The sequence below is a fragment of the Trichoplusia ni genome, chromosome 4 (assembly GCF_003590095.1).
Source record: "Trichoplusia ni isolate ovarian cell line Hi5 chromosome 4, tn1, whole genome shotgun sequence".
Lineage (NCBI taxonomy): Eukaryota > Metazoa > Arthropoda > Insecta > Lepidoptera > Noctuidae > Trichoplusia > Trichoplusia ni.
Genome location: NC_039481.1, coordinates 5,995,363 through 6,009,411, shown reverse-complemented (window position 1 = coordinate 6,009,411; position 14,049 = coordinate 5,995,363). Strand labels below are relative to the sequence as shown.

Genomic DNA, 14,049 nt, shown 5'->3' with positions numbered 1-14,049 from the left:
CAGACACCAGAACAAATGATCATGCTCATCACACAAGAGTTGTCCTGGGCGGGAATCGAACCCACGACCTCCGGTATAGCAGTCAGGGTCACTAACCCCTAGACCAACAGGCCCGTCACAAATATGTATTGGGCGTCTTTAAAATTTTCTGTCAGCTAAGTAAAATATTAGGTCAGTTTGATGTAAAAATAGATGTATTTTTTGGCCGTCGTGTTTGATTCTAAATTAAAAAAACAGCCTATCAGGGTATACATTTTTATTTTAATGTACATATGAAGTGTATATGTTCTTAAGTTTATTTAATATCAAAAATACAAAACTTATATACTCTAATTTGGTCGCACTACACTTTTAGTGTTGCCAATGACAATAACACTTATAAACTTTGTTAGTAATATCAACATGGTTGTCAAACATTGACGTTAAGAATAGGAAAAAAATACTTATTAAGACATAAAGTATACAAATGCAGAGCATAATTTTTGTTACACACTTCAACAATCATAGCTATTTGTTCTTTATACTTAAAAATACTTGTCTGTTTTTTTTTAATATGGATTGTATAAAATTACTCTTCCCCATAACATAAATGTCCTCTATGGTCACATAAAACCCTGCCTAATTAAATGTTACTATTACATAATACCATGAAGGACACGAATAATTTAAGTATGGTTATGAAACATTGTACAGGCAATTATTTATCATAATTAGTAGATATGTTATAACACTAAACATGAACAAATCATTCCCACTAATAAACAATCTCCTAAATAGGAACTAATTAGCTGACAAGATGACATCAGACTATATAATATGAGCTATAAGTAATATAAAAGATATGATAGGTCTGTTAATGTCTAGGTTCGGGTGGTGGTTGTCGCACCCTTGGAGGTGGTGGTGGCACTCGCTCCCGAGGCTGTGGGGGTGGCTGGCGCTCCCTGGGCGCGGGGGGTGCGTGGCGTTCCCGTGGCTGCGGCGGCTGCTGTGCGACTGCACGCCTCGGCTCCGGCGGCGGCTGCCGCACTCGGGGCTCTGGAGGGGCACGCCGCTCACGGGGCTGCTGTGGCATGTTGTATGAAGCTGCATCCATCCTGAAATAACAGTGTCTGTCTGTATTGACTGTCTGAGATAGTAAATGTTATGATAATATGTTGCATTGAGTTAATTTGTATCAAACTAAAAAAATGTACAAACACAATTTAAATTCCTATTTTCAATGTATAGATTGCAATAATAATATGATTTGATAAGGAATAATTTGTTTACCAGAATAATACTTCTTAAACTAAACATAAAACAAATACTGTTGAGTGCAATATAAATAATTATTGTGAAATTGGTTACTTATTCAAATCCTATGAAACTGTGATTGCCAGCAGAGGCCAATTACATAAATAAAAACAAGTCTCTTTTCAGGCATTGGACATTTTAGAGAATGCCTAATAAAAGATATTTACCCCCAAAGCAAGGATGTCTTCTCATAGTTCAGAATCAAGTAAATAATGATTTAAAATCATTTATTTAAAATTTAAAGTTGTTTGTCATTAATTTTTTTAATCCTATGTGTTGTTTATTCTTGAATGAAGACAAATCATTACCTGCGAGTTGATTATTAAGAATTTGTCTACCCTAAGAATTTGTTTACAAAAGTTCTAATAGAGTATTTTTATTTCGTCATAATGTCAATACATACATGACACTCAAATTTTAATGTCAATACTGTCAATAGGGGAATAATATTGGATTCCTGCCTTTTTAGTTCAAGCGTGGGATACACTTGAACTAGCTAAACCGGCTAAGTCACAAGATAGTAATAAAATAATAAAAAATATTGTTAAAAGCCTGCAAGGGCTGATTTTTGTTCTTTTTAATTTAGTACTTTGATTTTTATTCAACAAATGCAAAATTTATACCTGCAAGTATTTACGTTATGTGGCGAGAAACTCACAATAGTTTCTTGTTCTGGTACGATACAGCATATTTAGCATATTTAAAATGTAGTTTAAGTTTTGTGACGAATCAACTATTGCAGCTTACAAAGCGCGGGTTATTGTAGCTGTAGATCAATAAACGTGTAGATGGTGCGGACATGCCCTAGAATTTTCTAACGTTGAAGCAGCCACTGACATCTAGTAACTAGAAAAAGAACATTTAGCGGAAGTGCTCTATTGATAAAACAGTCCTCATATCTGCAGTGCCCTCGGGCATGTTTGCTGACGCGCACACTGATGGTTTTAATGCCATCATCAGAAAACGCAGTGCTTCACTTCTTCACCGAGTGCGGACTAGCACCAATAGCGTCCTAAACGTATTGACTGATAGGTGGGGACTCTCAGTTGCTAAGACACTGGTTAAGCCTTCACACTGTGTTGTAATTTGTATTTTATTTTATTTCTTTGATGTTTTGTGTTACCTACTTTTTATATGGACCTGGTCTGAAATAAAGATTTATTATTATTATTATTATAAAATTACAGATTTAAATGTTGCCATACGCTTATTATTCCCATCTTTAGGGGTTATCTTGTCATACCATATTTTTTTTGTATGATGATACCCTTATCCTATCGAAGTAAAAAATAATATTATAATCTCCATAAATCATTTAATTACATTCAACCTCAAATTTATTCTCTTATTGAATAAAATAAGACTCTGATCTGAGTATATGTGGCATATTTTTCTTTTGGATATGGAAGTACTGACCGAATGAGTGGGAGTGAATGAACGAAATTAAAGCGAGATGCTAAATAATCAGTGAAGAACAAAAACTACGAATGAAAAGTGATTTCGGAGAGAAAAATTGAAGCCTTTTCATGTGATTTTGTGAATTTGTGTTTGTGCAAAATTCATTGTAGACTGTGTTTGTATAATATTTTTGGAGCAAAGTTCCCAAAAAAACGTACCGCTTGGTAGTAATATGAGTAATGTTACCAACCAAAATGGAACAGGTCTAGAGCAGCAGGTCTGTACCTCATGTACCTACATGCATTTAGTATTGATTTTTACAAATATGAATAGAGATTTTGTTTGAAATAGCACTATTTCATGCTGTGTCCCTACCATTTAGATACCTTCTAATTCATAAAAAGATTTCGTTTTTTGATAAAGGCATCGATCTCTAAAATCGCAATGCTTTACGTGTCTCAGAATAACCAACATGGCGACTTAGTTCTTCCACTTTTATGGTATCTATTTCATTGATTTTGTAAAATTTTCAAGTTGCACATGACATCGAAACATACTTAGTTATTACAGTAGTTTTCCAAAGGCACTTACGAGTGAGGTCATTGTCATGCTATATTCGCGTGTCATGGCGGGAGGAAATAAAATGTTTCGCAATTATTAAGTCCTAGACCGGATTAAATACATGATGATGTTACATTTAGACTTTGGAAATGTAGTTCTGACTTGATGGTCGATGCAATGCCATAACTCTTTGTTTAATTATTTTCACGTTGAGTTTTAATCATGCAGTATTTTGTCATGCTTCTATAGTCATGTTAGCATGCCTAATTTGCTATAGTTAGATGGCGATATATACCAAATGAGTTGATGTTGGTTAGTTAGCCAATTAGATACCTATTTCTCCTAATATAATGTATATTTACAACATGGAAAGTTTGGTACGCCCTATCAATCAGGTGAAACAACTACAAGGTTATTTGATGACTGGGTATACTTTCCATTAAGTTATAGTTATACTCTCACATTACGTTTTTTATATAACAGCTACACAAATACAAAGACCTGAAAACATTCACTGTATCAAATTACAGTGTTTTTCTAAAATAACTTTGGTCACAAAGGTTTTGGTTGTTTGGGAATCTTTGTGTAATAGTATTTATAACTTTGCTATTTATTTCCCGTAATCCCATTTATCATGATAATATGTTTAAATATGCTGCATTACTTAAAAGAACATAATTTTCATTAATTTAATAGCTCATTTTCATAAGTGAACAATGACTACCCTCAATGTAATTTATTAAATTCTACCATGATATAGAGACTTGTAATCCTCAGACAGTATAATTTGGACAACTGATGGAATAAAAGTACCCTTTTATGATTTAAATTAACCTTCATCTGTATTTTGTATCCTTCTTACTCATAACTATACATAACCATAATTAACTCTAAATCTCAGTTTCTGGTAGGCTAATCAATTTGATCTGAGTCAAATTATCAGATCATGATTTTCATTGGTTGATTTTAAGAACCCCAAAACTCGGTCATTAACATAGCACCTGACTGATATATCAGTAATTATTTGGACCAGCATTCAAGAAAACAGTTATTTAGTGACAATGTTATGACTAAAAAAAAGTAGGAAGCACCTAACCTATGACTAAAAGTCTTTTGAGATTAAGGTGCGGTTAACCTTACTTCTGACTGCATGTTAATGGGTCAAACATTTTTCTTTAGTCAGAGATCTCTTGTCTTGTTGTCTGTTCTTATTATTAAAGTCATTGAAAGTAAAGGCACTTCTGACATTTTTCAACAGATTTTTTTTGTTTTGATTATACCACTGATAAGTATTTAACTATTGTACAGATTCTCCCTGCCTACATTATATTATTTCCTTACTATATTACTTATTTGATAAGCACTTGTACAAATGTATTTCCACAGACTTTAACACTGTTTCACAAGCCTAATGAGACTAAGTTTTGGTTATTGCTTTCACAGCTTGCTGGTCTGGACTTGCAGCCTCAGGCTAATAAGAGTGCTGGCCGCTACATCCCCCCGCATCTGCGCAGGCAGTTGCAGGCCAACACTTCACAAGGTAAGAGAGGACATATTCACTGGTGATCGAAGAGATATTTTTTTTACTAGATTTCCTTCTATTCCCTGGCCAGCAAAATTGAATTTACTTAATAAGTACAGATGAATGCAACACAGTGAATTATTAATCGGTTTAAATGTGCAAGTTTCAGATGATTTGATTATCTTAAAAGAGTACTCAATTTTTTCTTACATTTTGTTATTGAGTTGTTTATATCCTAGCTACTTGTTAGTTGTAGTTTACTATGAAAATGGGTATCAGCAAGAAGACTTTGGTAGTACAAAGAGATTTGAGAATAAGCCCAAGATGTTTTCATAATTCAATTAATGTTAGAGAATGTACTTTAGAAACCCAAGTGGGCAGCATGTTTATATTGATTGTGATCACATTTCTATTGATGTCATGCATGCATACAATGCAGTAAACAAAAGCATCAAGTACTTACTCTATTATGAATGCACTTAGCAATTTTATGATTTCCATTATCAAATTATATTGAAATGTATACATAATTTTACTGGAACCAACTAGCTATTTTTCCAAGTACAGTTTGTGTAAAACACTGTTTTTCATTTTATACATTTATATAGAGTATCAAAAGAACAAAAGTAAAGCTTCTGACTGATACAAGCAGGTCTCATATAGAAATTAATATTCCAAAAAAATCTCATAATGCCAAAATACATATGGTATTTTACCTAAGAAAGAATCAGCACTAGACAGTTACTTGTGTTAACACTTTGACCTTGTCCAATTAAAGCAATATTCGCGAGTTTCTAGCACTCGGGTCAAACGAAAATTTAAAGCTACTCATAGATTATAGATGGTCAGTAGTTTTATTTATCATATATTTATTTTATAAGCTACTTTATTAGCTAGTTTTTTTTTTAATAAATGCTCTTAAAAAGAAGTACAACAGATTAGATACTAATGTTACTACAAGTTTATGTCACGGTTGTAGCTTTACTTATGGGTGCATGACCTTATGAACACAATGTAATGAAATAAACATAGTGTACTAATCCTTTGTTAGAGGACTAAATAAACAGTTTAAATTATATGAAAACTCTTAACATTTGAACAAAAAGAGTCATTACCAATTTATTTTAATTACATTTTGTAAGTAATATGAGGCTGTTTCATCCAATGATACATAGTATGGGATGTTTCTGTACTGAAGTAGGTGAAATAAGTAAATTGGGTTCTGATCAAATAGTTCACTATATGTCTGAGGTGAAAACATGGTCTTTTTTTGATTACTAAGTCCAACTTACAATTGAATCACTAAAGTTTACCTAACAATGCCGTCAAGCACACATAAATAATAATATACCTAATTAATTACACATGTTTCCTACATTAAGCTTTGTTTATACAAGTTGCAAAGAGGTCAGTGTATCCAGATAAAGTTGATTCATAAAACAGACTTAATTGCGCATTGTATGTATGTATAACATAACTTGTACAAAATGTATCATTCAATGATTTCCTTGTGAAAAGTAGGACATTTTGATAAATAGTTGTTTTTTTTTTATCTTATCTGTATTTTTCAGTTTAGCCTTACTTAAAAACATGGTTTATTTCATACCTCTAGGGTTTTAAAATGATTGAGATTTCTTTTTTTATGGTTGAATATTTTGACCAATATCTCAAATCTATATATAAATAATATATTTAGCAATAAGTGTAATCCATCATCATCTAAATTTGGCAGAATAATCGAATGGTTTAACATCAATGTCGCACATCATCTTGCTGTACAAAAGATAACAATTACATTATTTATTATGTGTACTTGTATGTTAATATTTGTATTGTTATCAGATTAATTGACAAATGTATATCACTGCATGACTACATTGACTGATTCATTCAAGTACTAACTTACATTTTGTTTCTTAACATTTTGCAACATCCACAAATATTATTATATGACATTATGTTCTAAAATGGTATGGTCTCTTGAGCTTGTAATTAAAAGTAACCTAACTGAAATGTTATAGTTCTGCAAGTGTTGATAGGCACTTATGTTTTGTTGCTACCTTAGGTACAAATCAACTCAACATACCAATGGAAAATATTATTTCTGTTGTCGTATACATTTCTAGCTTTCCAATTTCAATTAAATTGTTATCACTCATACGATAAAGTAAATGAGAGGTCGAGCCGTGCCCACACGGTGCTCGTGTAATTGGTTTAGTAGATTATTAAGTAATTAATTTGTGCAGGGGAAGAGTCTAAGCGCCCAAGCTTAGACGCCCGTTCAAACGATCAACGGGACAACCGTTCATCATTCGGAGGCAACTCTAGAACCTACGACCGTGGTGGTCGGCGCGACGACCGCGACCGTGACCGCGAACGTGAATACGATCGCGGCAACGACTCGCGATACCCGCGCAGGGACCGCGGTATGTCCACTCAAGTTAACATACTAACGTAATGTATAACTGTCGCTAACTCACTAGACAGAAGTTGTCTCGATCTTATCGCAGTAGCTCTTATCAATATATTGATTAGTTTTATTCTTTAACACATAAGTTTTGACGTGTAAGCGTAAATTGCGAAATAATAAACGCAATGCGTCCTAACTTAGTGCCCAGAGATCATATTTTTTTATATCATTCTATATAATGGACTATTTATAGTATGTGTATGAGTGAAAGTTAAGAAGCACATGCGTTATATTCCCATAGCTGTAATCATGATTATATGAACGTTAAGCACTATAAATATTCAAGCTTATATGCGGTCTGCATTTTAGATAGACTACGCGTGTTGCACCTAATATGTACATTGTTTCGCTTGATAGCACGCATCATTATCGGTGTACCTGATGCGCACGCGGACCTATCTATTGATAATGACGATTACATATTAGTGTAAAATATGACGAATGACGTCTTCGTTTGGATTGATTGTCAGCACAATATTATCCGAGTTATCTGCCTAAGTAACAGGGTTAGATGCCGCCATCTATCTCACAAAACCTCGTGTCTGTAAGCTATTTATAGTTTTTGGAGTGTGGTCATGAAAACGTCGTTATATATAATCGTGCAGATTGAAAGTGGAACCTACATGATGTGTATTGTTTAATAAGTTTTGTGTATATAGGTCGTGATTCAGGATACCAAAATGGCGACTCAGAGCCGCAACGCTGGTCAGAGTCGTCCGAGAGATGGGGCGGCGAGCGCGGCGCGCGCAGCACAGCGGGTGCGGGCGCGGGCGCGGGCGGCGGCGCGTCCAGCCGCGAGTCGCGCGACGTGCGCCGCGACGAGGACTTCAACAACGAGCCGCCGGCGCCGCGCAACGACCGCTGGAAGGAGCCGGAGCCGCGCGCCGACGACCGCAACAACTCGCGCTGGCCCTCCGACGATGTGCGCCGCACTAGCACCCGCCGGGACGAGGTTGGCCATGAAAGCAATTCAGTCAGTCCAACTTTTATTATCTATTCACGGGGCGAGTTGCAATTGCAACACTTTTGATGCATCTATGTCAATGCACATGGCTTGGCTTTATTAACTGTTGTTGCTTATGAATTGCAGCTGTCTTACTAACAAGCGGAAGACTGTGGCTACTAAATGCTTTACGGTGACTCGCCCAATTTTTTGGCCATCTGACCATGGTTAGATATGTATATGTAAGACAGATCTCTAATAAGTATTTGTTACAGAATGATTGGACAGTTCCGTTACCTCGCGACGAGCGGCAGGAGTTGGAGTTGTTTGGCACTGGAAACACAGGCATCAACTTCTCGAAATATGAGGATATACCCGTTGAGGCTAGCGGAGACCGTGTCCCAGACTTCATCACTAGCGTAAGTAACTTCTTCATAAAATATATACTATAAGATTTTATGAGGTTCTTGTTCCACTATGTCTTAATTTTGAATCGACTCTATTACAGTTTGAGGATGTTAACCTGACGGAAATAATGCGCTCGAATATAGCTGCCGCTCGCTACGACAAGCCGACGCCGGTCCAGAAGTATGCGATCCCGATAGTGCTCGGCAGGAGAGATGTCATGGCGTGCGCACAGACTGGTTCAGGAAAGACGGCCGCATTCCTTGTGCCCATCCTCAATCAGATGTACGAAGCTGGGCCCGTCAAGAACATGGGGTGAGTATTGGTTACCAATACGTTCTCTTTAGTTCCACGTTGTTCATTTATGGCAACATGTTGCTTGTTTGCAGACCGTTCAACCGTGGCCGCAAGCAGTACCCGCTTGGACTCGTGCTGGCCCCTACGCGTGAGCTCGCTACACAGATTTATGATGAGGCTAGAAAATTCGCCTACCGCTCCCGCGTACGTCCCTGTGTCGTGTAAGTATTCATTTTTTAGATGATTTTGTGGGTAAGGTTGAAAAACAGAACTATAGAATGTATGTTTGTTGTCCAGGTACGGCGGGTCTCCGATACACGAGCAGTTCCGCGAGCTGGAGCGCGGCTGCCACCTGCTGGTGGCCACGCCGGGCCGGCTGGTGGACATGCTGGTGCGCGGCCGCGTGGCGCTGGACCACTGCCGCCATCTTGTACTGGACGAGGCCGACCGCATGCTGGACATGGGTTTCGAGCCGCAGATTCGCAAGATTGTCGAGAGCCATACGATGCCCAAGACTGGCGAGCGCCAGACGCTCATGTTCTCAGCTACTTTCCCCAAACAGATCCAAGTGTTAGCACAGGATTTCTTATATAATTATGTTTTCCTCGCGGTTGGCCGCGTCGGTTCCACATCCGAGAATATTACTCAAAAGGTAAATGTACAAATATTCACATGTTTTCATGGAATATTAAAGAAATGTATCGGATCCGCTCATTTTCTTATCTCTGTTTTTAGGTGGTGTGGGTGGAGGAGATGGATAAGCGTTCGTTCCTGTTGGATTTGCTTAACGCTTCTAACTTGCTGCAACGTCAGCGCCCAGAAGAGGACCAACTCATTCTAGTTTTCGTTGAGACCAAGAAAGGTAAATAATACATCAAAAATCAGAATCAAATCATCAAAATCAAGGATAATAATACAAATAAACATTTATTAACGTACTAATTGATATATTTAGGTGCCGATCAACTAGAGGAGTATTTGGGAAATCTAGGTTACCCAGTGACATCGATCCACGGTGATCGAACACAGCGTGAGCGCGAAGAAGCGCTTCGCCGTTTCCGAACAGGACAGACTCCAATCCTCGTTGCTACTGCTGTCGCGGCCAGAGGTAAGAGGAAAACATACTGAATGATAATAGCGTTTGTTCGAAAATATTAAAAAATCTATTGTTCAATAACAATAGTGTATTCAGCCTTTTATTTATTTAGTGTGTAAGCGTGATGCTTACATACGTAGTGTAAATATTAATTCATACCCATAGTCGACATACATTGATATACATTATTAAAAAAAAAAAATCTAAATCCAGTTTAAGCCTTGCTAATTATTCTTGTTTGTCAGGTTTGGACATACCTCACGTGCGTCACGTGATAAACTTTGATTTGCCGTCGGACGTTGAGGAATACGTGCACCGCATCGGTCGTACTGGCCGTATGGGTAACCTGGGCGTGGCCACGTCCTTCTTCAACGACACCAACCGCGGCCTCGCGCGGGACCTCGTGGAGCTCCTCGTTGAGGCCAAGCAGGATGTGCCCAAGTAAAAATCTAAAACCTTCTAAATCGTGCTAATAATTCACTCCATGAACAAATGAGATTGAATGGGCGTGTTATCTGTAGCTGGCTGACGAGCACGGCGGCGGACGGGCGGCTGGGCGGCGGCGGGCGTCGCACGGGCTCTCGCTCGGGCGGCGGCCGCTTCGGCGGGGGCGGTGGCAGCGGCTTCGGTGCGAGGGACTTCCGTACGCAGCCGCGCCAGACGCCTCGCTCTGCGGGTCCATCTACTATCGGCTCTGGTCAGTAAACTAAACAACTACTCCGTACCCACATAAATATCAACAAGTTTTCAATATCTCATAACTTGTCGTGGTTTTGCAGGATTCGGGTACGGCGGCGGGTCGTACGGCGGCAACTACGGCGGGTCGTACGGCGGCGGCGGCGGCAGCAGCGGCGGCCCCGACTGGTGGGACTCGTAAGCGCCCGCAGCACTCCCGCAGCCCTCGCACCGCACGCGACCCCGTACTCGACCCCCTCATTCGTAACTTAAGCGATGTGAAACGTTCTAGATTAATATATTTTATTTTAATTCGTAAACTGATAGTTGGACTGAAATTGACCTGTGACTATTTAATACGGTATTGTACAATAGAAGAGAGCGGTGCGACAGAGAGATGTGTCAGGCTCGCGCCGGCCGCGGGCGCTGAATCTCAGGTGCGCAGCCCGCGAGCGCGGCCGGGCCTTGTTTCTTAACTTCATAAATACACCATGGGCATGCTTAACAAATGTCTGTGTTAATTAATTCCGCGAGAATGGTAGTTCGCGATCATTAAAGGAGTAATCGATAGATTAAATTTTGATTACATGTTTCGTTTGCGTCACGCGCGTCGTGACTCGCACGCGTCTTGTCTTTTTTAGTAACGATTATGTGAAGTAGTCTATATAGAAATATTTTTGATGTCCGATCTGTATCGTGAATTCGTAAGTGAACTAATTGTGTATTTTCGATTTTCTATTTCCTGACAGTCTCATAGCTGACTTACTCATGACACTGGAATTTTGAAGCATTTACGCACCCTAAAATCGATGTAGCTAATGAAGCAGTAGTTTTAGAAATTGAAAAGTACCGATACAGTATCATAGCAAATAATTACTAAATTTTGTCAGTAGTAAATCCCATATTGTAATATCTGTCTTCGACGTGATCTATAATTTGAATGTGAATTTACCAATAAAAATTAAGAAACAGGATTATTTGGTTTGGTTTTTGTTCCAATATTACTAACATTTTTTGTGAAGGATATTGAATGTACAAACGTTTTTGTTGGTATTAAATTAACCCTATACTTCCATGGGACAACGGGACGAAAACTGGCTTCAAGCAATCTTATTAGTCAGTCAGATAGACAAGTTGACAAAAACTGTTAAAAGGAGTTCACTTGTGACGTAACGATTTCGCAAAACGAATACACAGAACTCACGTCACGCGTAAGACCAGAAAAAATATGCACCATTATTAAATAAACTGAATGACTGAATTTTCATGTCATATTTAAAAATATCATCTAAATTATGCACAGCGCCCGTGAAAGTTACACTTATCCGAACGCTAAAACTGCTTAAGCCCCGTCTTTTGTTGAAATGGTTAGATTCGTTTACCCTTACAACAGTTGTCATTGTTTACCATCAGTGGTCACAAACTATGCAAAAATATAAATTGAAGTGAAAATCCTGTCACATCTTACACATTTATGTGCTCGCTTATCTTCTGGTGTATTTCCTACTTCCTCTCTTCTCCATAGTTCGGGGCTTCAACATAGTAGTTAGTAGTTATATTTTTTCAATTTGAACCAGTGGTTCCTGAGATTAGCGCGTTCAAACAAACAAACAAACTCTTCATCTGTATAGTAAGTAAGTATAGAAGTATAGATTAAACTTAAAATAAATCGATAGAATTAATAATAGAAACTCGTATGGCTGATGAAATCCGCAATACAAATACATAAAAAAATTACAAACATCCATACTTCTAAATATCTCAGTAACAATATAACCTCAATTATGCAGTGGGATATTTTGGTTGTTTAAGTATGTGTAAGCAAGTACAAAATGTGTTATTTATAATTAGTTTTTGTTTTAGCAGTCGCGTATACTTTTTACTACATTTTTTCGCTTTGTTAGGGAACTCAATCTAACAATTTCTATATTTAACCAAAGAATTGGAAGCATTTCATTAGACTGCCAGCCAACGACCTCGACCGACCGTTTAACCTTGAATCGGCAGTAGGTTTTTATTTATAAACACGTTTGTTCTAGGTTTTAGTGATACATATTTAGAGCGATGTAATTAATATTATAATGTACTTTTAAAGAAGACGTAACACCAAAATACAATTAAAGTAAATAAGAATAATAAAATTTATTGTTTCAAAGTGACAAGTTTCATAACATTCATCAATAGTGGTCCCCAATCTAAGCTGAAGCTCGTATCTTGGGGGCTTGAGAGTTGGAGGAAGACATTTTCTTTTTTTGGTAGAGCCCGCCCGCGACTTCGTCCGCGTGGTTAGAACATATAAGTTAGGAATATTTGAACTTAAGCCCTTGAAGAAGAATTATTTTCCCTGTTTTTTTCCACATTTTCCATTGTATCTTAGCTCCTATTAAGCGTGATGGTATATAGCCTAAAACTTTTCTAGATAAATGGTCTATTCAACACAAAAAAATATTTCAATTTGAACCAGCAGTTCCTGAGATTAGCGCGTTCGAACAAACAAACAAACAAACTTCAGCTTTATATATTAGTATAGAGTATAGATTATGTCCATAATAATATATGGGTATCATAGGTAGCCGTAAATCAAAATAGCTCAAGCAGCTATTAATTTGTTTTTAACGTATGTAGCGTAAAGTAAAATTGTATGTATGTATGGGTAATCCATACATAGTACCGCGTGGCCGCTGCATGGCTATTCGATTACCTAAATTTGAAATTATTCCTATTCTCATAAGCATTTTGTCAACACAATAATTGGAAATTCAATGTATTGACCGTGAGTGTTCCGCCTCGTACTGGCTTTATAATTATTATGTTAGTAAAATGCGAAGAATAATACAAATAGTTCCAATTTAATTTAATTTTCATTCATTCATTGGCCTGTAAATAGGGGCTCTTGGACAAGTACGAGTGCGCCTTTTCAAACGATATCTCTATCTACTGATAAACGTCAAAGGAAACATCGCAAGAAAGCCTGGATTCCAAATAATGGAATTTGAAATCCCAATCCACAGTGAACTTCTAGCGCGGTCATTAACATTCAAATCCCTATATGGGAAAAGGCCTGTGCTTAGCAGTAAATATTATATAGGCCGATGACTGACTGGTAACGGACTTCTATAAGTAAGGTAGGCAATAACAATTCGTTAAAATAGTCTATACGCTAATTTTATCATTTTCTTCTCACAAACCCTACTTAATTTTGGATACATTTGTTTATTCCATTGTAAGTCAGCTGTCTGCCGGTATAATTTTATCTTGATCGTTCCAACCGTTTAAGAGATTAGCCGAAACAAAAACCAAAACTGAAACTGGTTTTGATAATAACTAGGTACTCATCATACTACCTAATAACTAAGTAGATAAATGTTTGTATGACCAGGCATTTTAGT

General features: G+C 37.4%; 1 protein-coding gene and 1 long non-coding RNA gene across 4 annotated transcripts; one reads left to right on the top strand and one right to left on the bottom strand.

Moving 5' to 3' along the window:
• Positions 1 to 273: 273 nt before the first annotated feature.
• Positions 274 to 1,810, bottom strand: LOC113492700. The gene is made up of 2 exons (XR_003400520.1): positions 1,461 to 1,810; positions 274 to 1,094 (listed from the first exon to the last, which is right to left on the bottom strand). It is a non-coding gene; the product is annotated as an uncharacterized LOC113492700 (long non-coding RNA).
• A 933-nt stretch (positions 1,811 to 2,743) lies between these two features.
• LOC113492699 (putative ATP-dependent RNA helicase Pl10) lies at positions 2,744 to 11,634 on the top strand. 3 transcript variants are annotated; one of them, XM_026870301.1, is made up of 13 exons: positions 2,744 to 2,968; positions 4,696 to 4,792; positions 7,021 to 7,200; positions 7,904 to 8,196; positions 8,463 to 8,606; positions 8,696 to 8,907; positions 8,982 to 9,110; positions 9,187 to 9,541; positions 9,625 to 9,751; positions 9,845 to 9,997; positions 10,231 to 10,426; positions 10,507 to 10,682; positions 10,765 to 11,634. In XM_026870301.1, exons 1-13 carry the CDS (start codon positions 2,924 to 2,926, stop codon positions 10,860 to 10,862), a joined length of 2,205 nt encoding a protein of 734 aa, XP_026726102.1. In that variant the 5' UTR covers positions 2,744 to 2,923; the 3' UTR covers positions 10,863 to 11,634. The 3 variants fall into 3 exon arrangements, with proteins under 3 accessions (XP_026726102.1, XP_026726101.1, XP_026726103.1); XM_026870300.1 differs by having other exon boundaries at positions 7,904 to 8,217; XM_026870302.1 differs by lacking the exon at positions 7,021 to 7,200 and having other exon boundaries at positions 7,904 to 8,217.
• The last annotated feature ends 2,415 nt before the right edge of the window (positions 11,635 to 14,049 follow it).

What these genes read in the sequence shown, in the direction of transcription:
- LOC113492699 (XM_026870300.1), top strand. Translation starts at nt 2,924, where the DNA reads ATGAGTAATGTTACCAACCAAAATGGAACAGGTCTAGAGCAGCAG. An exon ending in GAACAGGTCTAGAGCAGCAG is followed by an intron (nt 2,969 to 4,695) that starts GTCTGTACCTCA and finishes TTGCTTTCACAG; the next exon opens with CTTGCTGGTCTGGACTTGCA. An exon ending in TCCATCTACTATCGGCTCTG is followed by an intron (nt 10,683 to 10,764) that starts GTCAGTAAACTA and finishes GTGGTTTTGCAG; the next exon opens with GATTCGGGTACGGCGGCGGG.